At 42.9% G+C, this 17,922-nt stretch overlaps 3 protein-coding genes and 1 long non-coding RNA gene across 6 annotated transcripts in view; 1 reads left to right on the top strand and 3 right to left on the bottom strand.

Moving 5' to 3' along the window:
• abcb6a (ATP binding cassette subfamily B member 6 (LAN blood group) a) overlaps positions 1-6,749 on the bottom strand; it is a 29,062-nt gene extending 22,313 nt beyond the window's left edge. The window contains exons 1-3 of one of the 2 annotated variants that reach the window (XM_006626494.3): positions 6,244-6,749; positions 4,551-5,083; positions 1,046-1,183 (exon numbers count right to left, since the gene is read on the bottom strand). In XM_006626494.3, coding sequence (XP_006626557.3) covers positions 1,046-1,183; positions 4,551-5,066 — 654 coding nt within the window. In that variant the 5' untranslated portion in view covers positions 5,067-5,083; positions 6,244-6,749. Of the gene's footprint in view, positions 1-1,045; positions 1,184-4,550; positions 5,084-6,189; positions 6,222-6,243 lie in introns of those variants that run through there. The other variant, XM_015360884.2, reaches the window with a different exon arrangement.
• A 902-nt stretch (positions 6,750-7,651) lies between these two features.
• On the bottom strand, positions 7,652-9,287 carry LOC102698188 (adiponectin-like). The gene is made up of 3 exons (XM_015360897.2): positions 9,179-9,287; positions 8,806-8,974; positions 7,652-8,318 (listed from the first exon to the last, which is right to left on the bottom strand). Exons 1-3 carry the CDS (start codon positions 9,179-9,181, stop codon positions 7,834-7,836), a joined length of 657 nt encoding a protein of 218 aa, XP_015216383.2. The 5' UTR covers positions 9,182-9,287; the 3' UTR covers positions 7,652-7,833.
• Positions 9,288-11,590: 2,303 nt separating this feature from the next.
• On the top strand, positions 11,591-16,116 carry LOC107079091 (uncharacterized). The gene is made up of 6 exons (XR_001480074.2): positions 11,591-11,899; positions 12,037-12,141; positions 12,512-12,631; positions 12,949-13,068; positions 14,653-15,074; positions 16,031-16,116. It is a non-coding gene; the product is annotated as an uncharacterized lncRNA (long non-coding RNA).
• Positions 12,912-17,922, bottom strand: part of LOC102698393 (dedicator of cytokinesis protein 2-like) — a 257,475-nt gene continuing 252,464 nt past the window's right edge. For both annotated transcript variants that reach the window (XM_069187590.1, XM_069187591.1), the window contains 3 exons: positions 16,481-16,595; positions 16,083-16,222; positions 12,912-15,060 (listed from right to left, as the gene is read on the bottom strand). In XM_069187590.1, coding sequence (XP_069043691.1) covers positions 14,974-15,060; positions 16,083-16,222; positions 16,481-16,595 — 342 coding nt within the window. In that variant the 3' untranslated portion in view covers positions 12,912-14,973. The remainder of the gene's footprint in view (positions 15,061-16,082; positions 16,223-16,480; positions 16,596-17,922) is intronic.

The following is a 17,922-nucleotide window of genomic DNA, read 5'->3' as shown; positions in this document are numbered from 1 at the left end:
ATTGCAGGACATGCACAGGAACACAGGGACAAATTAAAGAGTCTTATTATTAACATAGCCTGTATTCATTTGCAAGGTGGGTGGAAACTGGAGAACATGGAGAAAACCCTTACAAACACAGGAGGAACTTGCAAACTCCATACAAATGACAAACCCATCCAAAACTGCACCATATGAAAGTACACGTCTAGAAAAGATACACTGAACATATTCAAAGCACATGCAATATCTTATCACAAAATGACAGCCTTACAATTTCAAACTCTGGAAATACCCATCAGGAAAGTCTCCTGGGTACAGAGTAGCAAAGACTACTCTGTAGTCTCCATGCCCAAGAGGAGTCTGCTGTCCCCAGGGGAAGTATCACTGTCCTGCCACACTGTTCTAGACTATAATGCTGTGAATGTAATGTACTAAATTAATAAATACTATCTTCTGTGTGTTTCTTTGTGGTTCAGTTTATTAAGACAGAAGTATTTAAATCATAATTTTGTGTCTTTTCCACTTCATGAATCCAGTTCAGCACAGGAGTCTGAAAGAGCCTATGCTGCAGTGCAATTATGTTCCTGAATTGTATCAACCTTAAAATGAATAATATCCAAATTATTGTGTAGTTCCACTTCCAAGAATAAGTCATGTTTTCTCAGACCTTAAGATAGCTCCGTTTGCTGAGTTTCATGCACTGTTTCAGCAGGTATCAGTGATGATCACTAAAATTAAACATGACATGTTTCTTTAATTTAATTTCCACTTCCTTGTGGTATTCAAACAACACACTGCATCGTTGTATTCAACTCCAACTTCAGGAGCTCTGTGAATATTATCTCACTCTGTGTAAACACAGGGTTGGACAACAGCTGGAGGGGCTCTGTGAATATTATTTCACTCTGTGTAAACACAGGGTTGAACACCAGCTGCAGGAGCTCTGTGAATATTACACACTGTGTAAACACAGGGTTGGACACCAGCTGCAAAAGTTATGGTAACATCTGTGCAAACTTGGAACACGGCATGCCCGAGCACAGATGTGTGGCTAGCCAATTACCTGCCCATGCTCCAGGTCACGTTCGTCTTCATTGATCAGTAGCATGTACGGTCTCTGTGGCAAGCCTGGGGCCTTCAGCCCCAATATGAACAGTGTTGCTGTTCCAATGTAGCGCACCAGCCACAGCCCAAACTCTACCTGCAGAAAAGGGAACAACTATCATTCAGATAACTCAGTAAATGTGAACATGAGAAGAGTTCCTGAATAGCAGATTTTATTCCCTTGTGAATATCCCATGCTTTCTTTTCAAGGCATCTTCACTATGAAACTGATTTTTTTTTAAACAATTGCTACATTAATACCATGCGTATATAGGCAATTTATACTAATATATACTGTACTAATATATAACAGTGTTTGGATTTAAGTGCTGTAATCACACATTTAACAAGTGTAAGAGTAATGAGTTAGGAATAGCAGACTGCAGGCAAACTCCTTAGACCAGCAAGTCTCTCACTGGGAGTCCAGAGCTCTTCATCTCACAGTTCCCTTAGTAAAGAATACCCAGCTGAGGTTCGAACATGACTGGCAGCTACTTCCAGACACTCTCCAGCCTGTGCTAAAGAAATTCTCCCCACTATCCAGACAAAATGCACAGCTTCCAAGTTTCCATCTGTATCTCCATAATAATAGTAAATCCAAAAACAATAATAGTAATTCATAATTTCCTATTATCGTCAACATTGTTATGTTGCAAATTAGTATGTTGTTTTACTATTGCTTTAATAAAGCAATGAAGCTACAACAGCAAATTACTCAAGACACAACAACTGTTTCCCAGAAATGGTAACAAACTTTAACTGGAGGCTCTGACAATAATACTGTAAGGACTTCTACCGGCACAGCTTCAGTTTAATGCTTAACAAGTACTGGACTTGAAGGTATGACTGCTGGCTGCAACAGTATTCTCAATAACACGCACAAGCTGGGCACCCTCCTGCAGTGACTGACCCTTGACTACAGAAATTCAGTTTTTCATCCTTTCTTTCCATTATTCATCTTGCATCTTGTACTCTGTAGAAAGGCACTATGTTTACTTTTACTACTTTTTGTAGCACTTTAGGTTTTGTTACTGTGTTCTTGGTCAGAAAAAATAAAAATTTGAATTTGGAAGTAACAGTGTAACTTGCACTGTGTATTCCACATGCACATGTGCCTTTAGTCTTTTAGTCTTTTAGTCTTTTAGTCTTTTAGTCTTTTAGTCTTTTAGTCTTTTAGTCTTTTAGTCTTTTAGTCTACGGCAGATTCAGCTGGGCGCTGCTACACTGATCCAGTCCCATTGACTGATTCTGAAAACACGTATTTAGAAGGCTTGGGTGTTTATGTTGACACACTGCCTATAACTTTAAAACCATTTTGGGAAGTTATAAAAAAGGCAAACAAAATGTTAGGTGATTCAATCAAAAATGTAGATTATTAATCACAGGATGTTATGTTAAAATTTCACAATGCACTATCCAGGCTCCATTAAAATATTCTACACAATGTTGGTTAAAACGCTACAAAAAATCAGTCCAGAGAAGAAAAAACAGTTATATTCTTAACTTAAAGGAACAATAATCTCTTTTTGCTTGAACACTACAAAACTACAAGGGAACCCAATCCAAGTATAAAATACTATGAACAGTAAAACACAAATCAGAGGATATAGGTGAAAAATACATAAAAGTGATTTTAAAACTCGAGGAATGGGAGGTATTTTGTACCCCTGGTGTTGTGGGATTGTGGGTGGAACAGGCCACCCAGTCATGTGGTTGAGAAGCTAATACTTCGGCTTCCTTCAAGAAAGAGCTGGTTGAGATCAGTATTATGAGCTACTAACTACTGACTGGGCCAGATGGACTGGATGGCCTTCTTTCGTTTATAACCTTTCTTATACGAGTAACTACAGTAAATAGGATACACAAACAAACACTGATCACTTAAAAACTAAATAAGACTTTCTCTTTCCTTCAAGGGCTAATGTATTTATAAGGCTGCTTAATAACGATATTGTATATATAAAAATAAAATGTACAAAAATGTTTAAAATCAATAATACACCTACAATTCAGCACATAAGGTGACAGTTTATATCACTAAAACCCTTGTGAAACAGCAGTGTATGAAATCAAATTGTAATTTGCATATACAAAAACAGGAACATCAACGTTTGTGTGTAATTTATCTTTACAATTTGACATTGTATAAATTACAAGCTTATAATAAAATTCTCAGCCATAATATGGAACACGCTGCCCAGCCATGTTGTTAAAGATAATACCTTTCAGCTTCAGACTTGATGAACCAAATGGCTTTCTCTCATCTGTAACCTTTCTTAGTTTATATGTTCCAATACTTATTTTTGTTTAAAAAGACACAAATAAAAAATAAAAAACACTCAAAAACTATGCTGATTTACAATCAGTTTTCCTGTCTAGCCCACAGCCCACTGAAATACAGTCGTACAAGAAGGGGGGGAGGAGCGACACAATAAGAGCTGTGACTGTCTTGACAGTGACTGTGACGGTGACTCAGCAGAACTCGTCCATGCTGTCTGTGTTTAGCTGTGCTTTCTGCTTAGTCATGCTGAGGCAGGCACTCAGTGGGGCTGTCCCAATATTCTTATCAGAGGACAAAATACCCCCTTGTCACAAACAGGAAGTTAATCATGATAATTACAAGAAAATACTAATGTTTTTACTCTTCATTTTAATTTTGTGAGTTTATCCAGTGCCAAACTACAAATAATCATATTTTACACTAGATCAAGTTACAAATAAGACAAGCTCTGCTTTTAACGAGCGTTGTTTTCTCCTTACTGTCAAAACTCACCTAACCGGTCTGTTACCTGTAAAAAAACAATTTATTGTGTAATACATTCAATTTGATATGCTTTTACTACCCCTAATAAACTATGCTATGCTTTTAAAGCCGACTTTAACAAGTTTACTTTTCTGCAAGATTCACTTTCTTGCAAAGATTCCAGTAATGTTTTCTTAAATATGGTTCTTCTGTTTCACTTTACATTTAGCTCCCCTTAAAACTCAGCTCAGCTTTGCTGTTTCTAGGTGGCATTCAGAGAGGAGCAGCACCAGTGGTGTTGACCACTGGGGACCCCCCTGCTGCTCTGCATCAAGTCAGGGGGCTCTGAGCACACAGTATCTGCATCTGCCACCAGAGCTACAGCGTCAAGCTCATTGTAAAGTAGACTAGTGGCCCTGGCTCTCTACATGGCAGGTATACAGGAGGTAAACACAGCTTAGTAATTCATCAGCTTTGAGGCGCGATGGGGTTGACTTCAGCTGCCAATAAGACGCTCTGCTGTGAAATTGCAGATTTTACCTGATCAAAACGGGTAATTTGAAATATCCAGTCCCAAACATTGGCCTGCAGACAAAAACTGGGCATTGGAAAATGTGCTACAACATTCCCATCACAACACCTCGGCAACAGCTTCTCCTCCACAGAGACTCGGCCTCTCCTCCAACAGCTGCACACCCGTCTCGGAGGCCCAGGGACGCACCTGCTGACGCCGGGTCTCCAGAGACCACCACCACAGGGAGCTGCTCCAGGACACGAAGGCCAGGTTTTCGGCAGCGAAGGCCAGGGCCCAGAAGAGCAGCAGGACGGTGCTGTGGCCTCGGGTTCGGTCCTGCACCAGCACCCGCTGCCTCTCTGTCCACAGCAGGGCGGCCGCGCAGCTCCAGCCCGCCGCAGACAGGCAGCCGTAGGCCAGGGCGTAGCCAGGGAGCACGCCGGGGCCGGCCGCCCGCCACACGACGCCCGCCACAAACTGCAGCAGCAGCAGCGCCGAGACGCAGAGCTGCAGCGCGTAGAGCTTGGAGCGCGGGACGAACTTGGGCTCCATGGCTGTGCCGTACCTGCGGTAGCAGACACAGTGGACGGTGCCGCAGAAGAGGGAGAGGGTGAGCAGCACCGCGGGGACCAGGGTGAAGTAGAAGCAGGGAGACAGGCCGCCCTGGACCCACACCAGTGCCACAGAGCCGTTGGACTCGCAGTAGCTCCCAAGAACAGCCATCGCAGCGGGAAACAGGGCTACAGGGGAGGAAACAGGCGCTTCAGCACCAGAGACGAGGCTCTTTCAGAGGGACCACAACAACAAGGCCCGCCTGGAGACTCGGAGGTACAATCTCTGGAGCTTTCTGTGTACCACAAATGTCTATTTCATCTGTCATTTCAAACTGAAAAGAAAGAAATATAACGAAAAGAAAGGCTAAGGAACAGGTCCAGGGTTTTACTTAACTGCACTGAGAAATTGTTCAATTAAGTTGATAACAAGATGACTTCGTTTGTTAAAAGCTCTTTCCTGGATACAAGTTACTGCGGATGTATTCTGTACTGGCGACCCTGGCAGTGAATATAATTGGACACGCTGACGAGCCCTCTGCCTGAGCACAGCTCGCAGTGTCACGGTGGGTCGGTTCTCCCAGACACTGTCCAGAGGCAGTGCGTTCCCACAGAAAATCTTCTGACGTCAAGTGATTTCACACAGCGAAGAACCCCAGAATTGTAGGATTACAGTATACTCTGTTTCTATCTGGGAATTTATCCACATGAGAAACGGGCTACATAAACTTGAGTAACTATTATACATTCAAATAATGCTCGTTTAGAATAACTAGAACAAAATAAAGCACCTTTTTTCATAAACAAAGCACCCTGTGCCCAGAAAACGTTACACTTTATTTATAGAAATAATAGTTAAAACATGCGAATGTTTTTTTTGCTTCTCATTGAAGATTCGTGTCCGAGTATGTCACTCGCTGAAAGTGTATTTCAGGCTTAAACTATTTAGGTGCACCGAGTCATCTCTGCACTCTGAACCCGACTGCTGTAACATTTGGCATTTACCGAAGATTTTTCGGTTACTCTTAACGTCTGCTCTTATTCCTTAAGATCTGGTCTGATCACATACAAATAATAATTGCCCTTAATTAGTTTTGCTGGTTGAGCTTACTGATCTTTTTTTCCCTACAGAATATTTTTCAAACGCGCAGACAGTACCCACGTGTAAATGTAAACGAGAAACGCTCACTATCGTGCCTAAACCTTCGCAACACCATCACCAATGTTAACAATTAAAAAGAAAAAAAGTCAACAAACGCGTCCCTCAAGTTCTGTCCTGTTTGCACATACTGTACCTGCAGTACAGAAACAGCCAGAGCAATACTCACTTGACCTCTGCCGACACTTACCTTCTCAGAAACAGACACGAAGGGGGGCTGTTTGTTTCACAGCTATGCAGCGCGCCTCGACAAACCAAGCTTGGCAAAGGAACCGCTCTGTCCCTGTAAAGGGTCAGTTGCCCCGCAGCGCCCTTGGATCAAGCCAGACACTTATAATTTTACAAATGGTCGGCAATCTGCTACTGCTCAGCAGCGTCAGCCACTGGGTCCTAGTGTCCGACTCAAACAGCTATATCTGTGTTGCCTAGGGACTAAATTAAACAAAACTAGCCCACTGTTCTTTTAGACTGACGGCGAGCAGCGTTATGGAAAATGACGTTTCTTCATCAGTGGAAAGTGAAGATGAGTGTCACAGATGAGTGTTTACCGACTACACTAGTGCGACACAGAAAACTACATTTCCCAGAGTTTTAGTGCATGTCGTCATCAAGCAACGCCATTCCTGAACACCCCTGAGACGGGCTGTGCAAACTTATTTTAGCTTTTTTTTCCAACACGCGGTGTTATCATTATTATCGCGAATTCGGGAAAGTGCTAGTTAGTGTGTTTGCTTCGATACTTGTAAATGTGTATGTTTATTTATTTTTTTGTTTATGTTTCAGTGTTCGTGATACAGTATACCACGTCTACAAAATCGGGTTAATTTCGTCCTCCGGAGAGTTCACATTAAATACGAAAATTGGTTAATTCAGAACATCGCTGCTCTACCAGTTTGGTAGCCACGGCGTCTGTACTGTCTGCTGGGCAGGCACGCCAAGACCAGAGGTTTGTGACAACATGGTGACTATCCAGCACTTTCTCAAAGGTCATGATTTTGTGCTCAATTCGGAATTTGTAAAAGTTTCTAATACCGTGATTAAATGGTCTAAGGAGTTTGGACTTAGTTCCCTTTAATATGAAAATCACAACTCTATCCCCACCAACTACAATATGATTCCTGCCTTAACTCCATGTAGCCAATATCTACCGTAGTGCTGACTTCAGCTAGCCAATACTGCCCCAGACCTAACTCCTAGTGCCCCAACCCACCAGCGTTGCAGAAGCCCAGACCTTAAGGAGAAATTTTCTTCAGTCAGTGGCTGATGATCTGGCTACTCTTGCATCATTAAACAAACACAGTTTATTATTTGAAAGATCCATCAGAGGACACATCAGTTTCCCAGTGACAGATAAACACAGTGAAACTTCAGAGCACTTGTTTTCTACTGATATTCAAAATCCTCCCACCACAAGTTTAGTTATTTTTCCCCGGAGATTCTCTTCCTCGCCACACTGTCCCAGCTCTGAATCTGTAGGGGCTGGGAAATTACTCTTACAATTTCAAATGATAACTACAGGCTTGATTCAATTTCAGAAAGTATTCAAATGTAGTGAGTTTACCAAAAATACACAAAAAATACAGGAAACACTCAAAATATTAAGTTGCTGAAATTTTATTTTTACATGTATGTATTTTTTTATTTGTTCATTAAGAGTATTTGAAACAGTGTTTATAATGCTAAAGCTTAGAAAAAAAGTGATACTGTCCTATTTCAATATTATTGGCATTAGTTAATGGTGAGTAGCTGTGAGATGTCTGCATGTCCAGTGATCTGTGCTCTAGTGCTCCAGACCTTGCAACAGAAAGCCAGAGAAAGTTGTGTCATCATTGGAGTCAGCATAGAGCCCATTGGATGCACTGTGCACCTGTAACCAGATCGAATCTTTGGCTTCCAGCATCAAAACTGCTGCCCCAGAGGACTGGACTGTTTTCTCAAGGTGATCCATGAAAGTGAACTGCACGATCTCACCATTCTTTTTCAGCGTCACCCATGCATCCTTACTGTAGACAGTTATGTGGTAAGTGAAGAAGTAGACCCCTTTCACAGGAGCGGTGAATTTTCCAGTGTCGGTGCTGTAGACAGCTTGGTCGTTGTAGAACACTTTGGTGAATGTGATGGGTGCTCCATCGTTCGGGTAGGATTTCTCCAGCCCCACATGGAAGGCATAAACGTCCCCCTGTCTCAGCCCTCCAGGATTTCCTGACACTCCAGGGGGTCCAGCTTTTCCTGGGAGACCAGCATGACCCTTTTCCCCTCGCGGACCTCAAATGTAAAATAAAAGTTCCACTCTGAGTCAGTAAACGTTTGGCTATAATCACTGGAAGATCATTAATTTAAAATCTAGTACTTAATCATGAGGTAAACTTTTCACTTGCCAAACAAAATCTTGTATCTTATGTAAGTTAAAGTGTCCGCACTGGTGTTTTTGAAAATACTTGTGGTTTGCAAAATAAAGGGCCTTTTAAAATGGATCTGCTCTCATGTCGAAGGCTATCAGCAATCTATCAGAATACAAGACTTAACTCTTGTGGCACACTCTGAGGAGCTGCAGGTGTGCTGAACAAGGAAAGGAAATGTCTGAGGAGGAAGAGCATGTACAGTACAGGGTTGTGAGAGGTTGCCCTCAGTGTTATTGCCCACAGTGCCACAGACTCTCTCAATGTCTCTTGTTGACTAAAGGCTGTAGCAAGAAAACTTCATTCAGTAAAGAAAGAAAACAGGAAGACCTTTCACCGTTTTATTTTCATACCTGGGTCACCCTTCTCTCCCTTTGGTCCAGGAGCTCCATCCCTGCCATCTCTCCCTGGCACCCCTGGGGCTCCGGGGGGACCCTGCAGGCAGGTCGTGGTCTCACCAGAACCGGGCCGCACCACCAGCTCCAGCAGGAGCACCGGAAGCAGCAGTGCAGCTGGCAGCTTCTGCAGGAAACACAGACACAGACACCTCAGTGTGCGCAGGGCAAGACTCAGTCTCACACCCCTGGAGTGACTGCAGCTGAAACTGCAGACTCCGTCTGTCCAAAAAGTACATCTACACTGTATTCAGTACAGCTCTTAGAAGACTTTTACAAGATTTCAACTTCTAAAGTAATGCTCTGTTTCTGTAAAACGACTCACTCTTACCATTGTTCAGTGTTTTTCCTTGTCTCTTTGGCTCCAATGAAATTTTCTAAGCTTTTATAGTTTGGGATGAGGATTGTTTTCAGTCTCACCAGCTGAAGTTAACATGACAATGTTTTGGGAACAACCGATTAACCATTAAATAGATTCTGGAATTTTCCACAGATATAATTATCAATCAGACCAAAGTCTTCTCCTGGACTAGTTTTCATGTATGGATTTCTCTGACATGAACAATGAAAGCTGCCAGGTTAGCCGTGTTACATTTTAAACAGAAATATCAAATATACAAACACTGTGGCAAAAATTAACAAGAGGTATTGACTTTAAGATCTAGTTTTACAAATACTGGTATTACAGCAAAATGTTTAAATATTCCTATGACTAGATTCTTTTTTTTAAAGTTTAATTTATTTGAATTTTCTGAAGATACAAAATATCGAGATAAAAAAAGATACATTATAAATCCCCGGGCTGAAGAATGAAAGTCTGAAGGAGCCTGAACAAGCTATCCAGCCGTGTTGTTAATGCCAATACACTGGCTTCTTTCAAGACACAGCTGGATAAGATCCTTCAGTCAGGACAGGAGGCATTTCTTTACACAAAGAGTGGTGGGAGTGTGGAATAAGCTGCTCAGCCATGTTGTTGAAGCCAATACCCTGGTTTCTTTCAGGACACAGCTGGATGAGAATCTTGGATCAATCAGATACTAAGTGCCAAAAAAGTTAGAAGGGTAAAATGAATCCCTCTCATTCTTAATTTTATAACAGAAAAACAGCAACAATTACCTACAGTAAATATATGAGCAATGTACAGTATCAAATGGCAATGGAAAGAAAAAAGTCATTAATATATGTACATGCATTTCCATAAATATTTCCACATTTCTCTAATAAAAGTACATTTGCTTCCTTGCTTGATTTTTTTAGTCCTGTCACCCCCCCTCCCTCTGCACACGAGGACAGGTTGAATTCTAGAGTTCTGCAATCCTGTTGCTCAGGCAACATTCAGTTATACAGCACAGCACAGACAGCCATTTCCCGGCTTTGTCTTAATGTATTCCAGGAAAGATGTAATAAAAACAAATCCTACAAAACAAATGAGCTGCATTATAAAAGTTATGTAAAACCCCAAAGCTGAGTGCTGCAATTAGTCCTACAAACTGACAATAATCTAAACTATGCACAATTCCTACCTGTGCAGGTGACACACCTTTATCTATACATTAACCACTAATTGACATGTGAAAATGCACACATTGCAAACCGAATTATACTTATGCAATCAGAGAACAATGCACTTGCAATTATCCTTGCATTAGGAGGTGTATTTGGGTGTCCTTTTAGTGCCAGGACCAGGGGCATCATGGTTTATCCACAGGACAATCTGCCACGATGTAGTAGGCCTGGTTTTTCCAAATTAATTCAATCAATAGAATTTCTATGTTTTTGTTTTGTGTCCACATTGTTTGGTTGAGTCCTGACACTCCTGTATCTTGCAAACTAGTTGAAGAAATGGACTGACCATATGCAGTGCCTTGAAAAAGTAAGGAGCTGGTTAAGGTGTCTCTATGAGAGCTCCTTAGCTAGGGTGGCTACTAGGCTGCTTACTGACATCAAAAGCTAGTATATTGTCGTTCCTCATAGCTTTCCAAGGAACGTTATTGAGATTTGTTATTGTCTGAGCCCAATGATCACCCACAGCCCTCAGCAGTGTTTTGTATTTGAAACAGGAACTATAAAATGTTAGAAGAGGCTATATTTAGGGAGGATAATAAATAGATAAGACTTTATTGATCCTGAAGATTGAGGAATGTCAATTTCTGCTGCCACAAATCCTGTCCTACTTAGCTATCACCTGTTTAATGCTGAAAATTGTCTTTATCTGCTGCAAACTGAAAAGGCCAAACACAGGAGAAATGCTGCAAACTGCTAATAAGAGGGGATTATTGTATGTAGATGTCTGTAGATTAATAAGTGCCAATGAGAGATGAATTACTGTATGTAACGAAGGCTAAGCACTCAGTAAAGGTCACAGGGAGGTGTATTGCAAGTGTCTCATAGCTGAAAATGTAAAACGTTTTGTAAAAAAAAAATAGAAATGACTGGGTTATTAAATAAATATTTCACCGAGGTGTCTATTTAGGAAGAAGAGGACATGCATCAGTATATATAAAAGGACAAAGTTCGGATTTTCATGTTAAATATTTCAGCAGAGGTAGACATACTTACAGGTACTAGAAATTTACAGTATATGATTAACAAATCTCCAGCCAACACTCATTCTAGACAGGGGAAGTACTCATTGACAGGAAAACTGCTGAAGTCTCAGCCATCTGTGAAAAGGGTGACAAAGCCATGCAAAATCACCATAGTTAAACACATCTTCTATTAAACCTGAAGAACATTAGAAAGCTTACTAGCAAGAGTTCAAGAGCCAATTCACTCCTCTAACCTATTTGGTTGGTAGTAGCTAAATGATCTGAGGATCTTGCCCAGACGTTTCTTAAAAGAATCCAGGGAATCAGATTCAAAAACATACAGTACATGTGGGAGTATGGTAATGCTAACCACCCCCCTGTTTAACGAAGTGCCTTTTGTTCTCAGTTTTAAAGTCACTACCATGTAGTGGTAGTCTGTTTCACTGTTCATTCTGAAAAAGTGGATTTACTTTGTCTGAAAAAAGTATTTCCTCTCATTGTCTTCCAAGTTGAAGGGAAAAAAAGTGAGTGCAATCAAGTGAATTTGCCCAAATTATTTTAGTACATGCTAAAAAAATGGTTCTTTAGGTTATCATTGTAAACATGAGTGTGTTGCTTATATGGTTAAATTCAAAATGAATGTCTTCTCATGGGAGCACAGGGCATCATCCTGAGTGAAGATCCAAAGGCACCAGAGATACTGTGAAGACTGTGCATGAGGAAAGGGGGTATAGCAGACGGACCAGGAACAACAAAGAACTGAAAGGTAAGGTCTAGAAACGTCTGTCTCTGATCAGATCAAAATAAAGATTGCAAAAAAACCTGTGAATGGGGTTAGAGGTGAGATATAGTATTTTTGTGGAAGAGCATAAATGAGATTAGAAATTTGACTTCTCCTAATTAAACCACCCTTCATTAGAGATGAGACATGAATCACAGGACTGGAAAGGTCAACTTACAAGGTGCTTATAAAAAATAGGACTCAAAGCTTTCAGTATAAAGAGATACGGTGTTGAGGACGTGATTGCAGTTCATCAGACCAAGGTTCTAGTCTCACACTGAGAAAGATTACAGAAAAAGCAGAGCTACAGTATGTTGCCAAACAGAGGTGCCACTCCATTCTGCTTAAATTTTAGATGTACCCTGATGAGGACATTCAGATGTTAAGTGATGCCACCTGGATTCCAACCTTAGATCGTGGAGGTGTATAATACATCCCGCGTGGTTGGAGCACCGGTTCACAAGCACAGACATGAGTAAGTACTATAGCTCTTGCCCTTAGTATCTAACAAGAGGAGTGTAACAATCTCATCTATACAATAAGATAAATAAATAGTTGGGCAAATAAAACCAGCATAAGCAGGTGCAGGGATAGGCAAATGAGTCAAAACTAAAGCAGTGTACAGACAGTGTGGACAGCATTCAGTAATGGCACTTGCCTGATGGTGTGTATTCTGTGTTTACAATGAATGAAAGAAAAATGTTTTATTGCTGTAGGTGCTACAAGCAGAAAGATAAAATAATTAACCTGATGCATTCTGAGCTCAATCATTACTGTTCTTTATTGAAACAGGTAACAAATCCATTTTGCTGTAAGGGTAGCATTAATCTGTGCATTGTGACTGGTCCTCTCTGAAAAGGGGATCACAACAGCTGTGGGACCGATCACATGAATATTGCAGCGTTCAGACAGGTAAGGGAGTATAGACACAGGGCCCTTGAAGACGTTTCTGCACTTTTGCCTGTCATTAAATCTTCATCAAATTCCACATTTCTAATTATCTTGTGTGTAACAGCTCTATCAGGATTATAGTAATGATCTGCTTTCTGAACAGTCACAGTCAAATTATTTCACCAAAGCACAGTTGCTGCATAAATCTTAAAACTACTGTAATATAACATCACAGTGGCAGTAATGGGAGTGTGGTGGTGATGGGAGTGAGGTGGTGATGAGAGTGTGGTGATGGGAGTGAGGAGGTGATGGGAGTGTGGTCATGGGAGTGTGGTGGTGATGGGAGTGCAGGGATGGGAGTGGAGTGTGGTGGTGATGGGAGTGAGGTGATGGGAGTGCAGGGATGGGAGTGTGGTCATGGGACTGTGGTGGTGATGGGAGTGAGGCGATGGGAGTGTGGTGGTGATGGGAGTGTGGTGATGATGGGAGTGTGGTGATGAGAGTGAGGTGATGGGAGTGTGGTGATGATGGGAGTGTGGTGATGAGAGTGGTGGTGGTGAGTGCAGGGATGGGAGTGTGGTGATGAGAGTGGTGATGGGAGTGCAGGGATGGGAGTGTGGTCATGGGAGTGTGGTGGTGATGGGAGTGAGGTGATGGGAGTGAGGTGATGGGAGTGAGGTGATGGGAGTGCAGGGATTGGAGTGTGGTGGTGATGGGAGTGTGGTGATGGGAGTGTGGTGGTGATGGGAGTGCAGGGATGGGAGTGGAGTGTGGTGGTGATGGGAGTGAGGTGATGGGAGTGCAGGGATGGGAGTGTGGTTATGGGACTGTGGTGGTGATGGGAGTGAGGTGATGGGAGTGTGGTGGTGATGGGAGTGTGGTGATGATGGGAGTGTGGTGATGAGAGTGAGGTGATGGGAGTGTGGTGATGATGGGAGTGTGGTGATGAGAGTGGTGGTGGTGAGTGCAGGGATGGGAGTGTGGTGATGAGAGTGGTGATGGGAGTGCAGGGATGGGAGTGTGGTCATGGGAGTGTGGTGGTGATGGGAGTGAGGTGATGGGAGTGTGGTGGTGATGGGAGTGAGGTGATGGGAGTGAGGTGATGATGGGAGTGTGGAGGTGATGGGAGTGAGGTGATGGGAGTGCAGGGATTGGAGTGTGGTGGTGATGGGAGTGTGGTGATGGGAGTGTGGTGGTGATGGGAGTGAGGTGATGGGAGTGCAGGGATGGGAGTGTGGTGGTGATGGGAGTGCAGGGATGGGAGTGTGGTGGTGATGGGAGTGTGGTGATGGGAGTGTGGTGGTGATGGGAGTGCAGGGATGGGAGTGTGGTGATGGGAGTGTGGAGGTGATGGGAGTGAGGTGATGGGAGTGAGGTGGTGATGGGAGTGTGGTGGTGATGGGAGTGAGGTGATGGGATATATTGCGGTATTTGTAATATTTGTAATACTTTGCATTTAAAAAAATATATTTTAATACATTTGTTACAGTGCTTTACTGCTTCTGTTTTGCTTTAAGAATAGTTTACTGCAGTAAACTATAATGAGGGGTTAAAAACAAATGATTTAAAATCTTTCTTATATCACCCTGCTGCTCTTGTTCATAGACCTCCTGAACTCCTAATCTCCTGAAGGATTTGGACATATCAGCCGAGCCTCTTCTGAGTCACCTTGGCGTTTCAATGACAGCAACAGGTACTCCAGCTCTTGGGTGTGCTGTACAGTAGGTAAGTGTTTGCAGAAATAGTGGTGAAATAGTGTCTCTGACACAAGGGGCTCTACATGCTGGGCACTCCCGATGAGTCCGTGCCACAGCCATCGGGTACTGAGGAAGGCATTAAACCGCAGGTGGCTGCTTGAGCAAAGCTGTGAGCAAGCGCTGATGACGAGCAGCTGTGATTGGAGGGTGCCGAGGCAGCAGCGGCCGGTTAGCTCTGGTTCTGTCGTTTCCCCTTCGGCGGAGTAGGGGGAGGGGCCTTCGGAATCCTGTCCATCACCGGGCTGGAAGAGGGACCCTGGGGAAAGAGAGGTGAGGGGGCAGAGGGTCGGGGAGGGACGGAGATAGGTGTGACAGGGAGAGCGTCAGGATGTTACAGGATTCACAGCTTCACAAGTTCCCTCAGACTGTTAGAAATTATTTCTGGCTCAGTACCAAGCTAACAGTGACATTGCACGGGCGATCACAGCTAAGAGAAGAGAGATGTATTTTAGACTGAAAATGTTACTTGCAAAACAATTGTTGGAAGATCTTCCAAGTGAGTACTGCTAGAGCAGTAAAGAGGTTTGCATGCAGAGGAGGCTACGTTCTGCAGTCCAGACTAGTGTGAACTGTAATCAACTGTAATTCACTGGGATTCCTAAAACTCAGATTCACAATTGCCCGTTAGGGTTTCCTTATCCGTTAGACGCAAGATAATCAGGGTGTTTACAAATGATTAGTGATTTTTGGCTCATCTTGCTCATTACAGTAGGTTGGTAGTAACTGAATGATCTAAGACTCTCATCTATGTGCTTCTTATACTGTTTTTAAATGGTTGCTTGGTGTCACGAACAATCACACCACAAGAGGACTTGTCCCAGACTCCCATAATCCTCTGTGTTAAGAAGTACCTTAGATTTTCTCTTAAATTCTTTATCTCATTTCCATTTGAGTCTCAGCATTGCCGCTGATATCGACAAAATCCCTTGCATATAGAGTTTATACAGTAAGGATTTTGATTAGCTGAATGAATTCCCCATATAACCTTTTCTGTTCTGTTTCTGTTAAAAAAATTGATTCTCTACATCTGTCCAATTACGACTTTCCATTCTCCGTAACAGAGTTGCAGTGCATAAGGCAGAAACATGGATGATTAAAAAAAACAGCAATGTGCTGTCAATGATGTTAAAGGTGACATTCTGGAATCTTTTGAGAAGTGAGAGAGCAAAGCTATCTAATTTTCTTCTGATAATCAAATAAAAAAATGGCAATCTTCTTTTGTTCAGGTTCTGGAAAGCCTCACTCTCTTGCACTCTCCACCCCTGCCCCAGCACACACCTTCAGAGAGACAGAGCAGCTGTGCCGAGGGGACTCTGGCGGCGGGGTGGTGCTGAACTGTTCAATCACAGACTGGCAGATTTTCCTCGGTATCGGTGGTGGTTTCGCACTTTTCACCCGACCTGGAAAACCAGCCACTCCTGGGGGAGAGAGAACGAGCCAGAGGGTATGACACAGCAGGAGAAGACACATGGAACAAGACGCTTCTGAAAGAGTGGGAGGTGCAAAGACAGAGAGAAACAGCTCCAATATTGTGCAACATCTGGACCCTACTTTTCAAAAGCCCATTTTGTTCTGAAAAATGAGTTTGTATTTCTGCTTGTACCCCACCCAGGATCCCAGAAAACTCGAAGTCCTCCTTAAATATTACCCCTTATCCCAACATTCGTAAGTCTAACCTGTAGGAGATGGGGAGAAAGGGGCGCCGTCGGTCTCTGTGAAGCTCACTAGCTTGACAGCTGACTGGTCTGTGGTGTTCTCACTCGGGTTCAGGGAAAGTCTGGACCCAGTTTCCTTAGCACAGGGAGGAAGGTCAAAGGTTAGGAAAGAAGGAACGATTGCCACAGGTGGGATCAGTTCTTTCTACTGTCAAACATCTACCAACTTAGCACAGAAGTGATCGCCCCTAGAACTGCCTGTATGGAAACAACATTCAGTTATTTCAGTTATTCAGTTATTTCATGAGGTCTGTCATGCAGAGATAGATGGTGTAATCTGGACACATCACTGTAAAAAAACAGCTATGCACCCCGGACATTGAACTACTAGCGGTTAGCTAGCATATTATGTTTCGCTCTCCTCTACTCTGCCTACTTTTAGTCAGTTTGTTAAATGCCCTACTAGAGATAATAAGACTTTGGACTTGCTGTATGCTAATGTCAAGGATGCCTACAGCTCCTCATCACCCCCCCCCCGGTCGATCTGACCACAACCTTGTTTATCTCCTATCTCTGTACAAGCCTCTTGTCCTACGACAACCAGTGACCACCAGGACAGTGAGGAGATAATGCACTGAGGGACTGTTTTGAACAGTCTGGGGGGTACTCTGTGAGCCTTATGGAGATGATATTGATGGTCTTACCCACTGCATCACTGACTACATAAACTTCTGTGTTGACAGTGTAGTGCCCACCAGGAAAGTGCACTGCTTCTCCAATAATAACCTCACTAAATAGGAAAAAGAGGGCTCTTCGGGCAGGTGACAAGGAGGAGCTGAGACGAGTGCAGAAAGAACTGAAGGTGAGAGTTAGGGGTGGCTTATGGGAGGAAAATGGAGGACAGGCTGATGGAGACTAATGTGAGAGAAGTGTGGAATGGCATGAGGAAGATCTCCGGATACAAGCTGTCCGGTGGCCAACAGTGAAGGAGGCCTGGAACGGAGTTGAGGAGACTCCATGCAGGGAAGGCAGCAGGTCCTGACGGTGTGAGTTCTAGGGCGCTAAAGATCTGCTGGACCAACTGGGTGCAGTGTTGCAGTACATCTTCAACCTGAGCCTGAGATTAGAAAGGGGTCCTTCCTCCCGGCGGCTGTCAGGGTGTATATCACTGCCCAAGGCTAGGCCTGTTATCCCTTCATCTGCTCATCTATGGACAGCATGTTCCACTCGTACTTTTGGACACTGCATTGATATACTGTTTATACTGTGTTATTTTCAATCTGTAAATGCCTATTTTGCACATCTTTTATTGTTTTACAGTGACTATTAACATATGTTGCACATATCTATTTTGCTAACTCTATTTATTTTATTTTGTATTCTATATACTTATTAAATTACTATAATGTTGCAGTTTATTTTTAATTTTAGTCTGTCTTGTTGGATGTCTGTCTTTCTTGCGC

This window comes from Lepisosteus oculatus, chromosome 3 (genome assembly GCF_040954835.1).
Source record: "Lepisosteus oculatus isolate fLepOcu1 chromosome 3, fLepOcu1.hap2, whole genome shotgun sequence".
Classification (NCBI taxonomy): Eukaryota; Metazoa; Chordata; class Actinopteri; order Semionotiformes; family Lepisosteidae; genus Lepisosteus; species Lepisosteus oculatus.
The sequence above is the reverse complement of the archived record's forward strand: the minus strand, read 5'-3'. Positions and strand labels throughout refer to the sequence as shown.

Coding starts and splice junctions, on each gene's coding strand:
- LOC102698188 (XM_015360897.2), bottom strand. Junction 8,319..8,805: donor GGGAGAGAAGGGTGACCCAG/GTATGAAAATAA, acceptor TTTACATTTGAG/GTCCGCGAGGGGAAAAGGGT.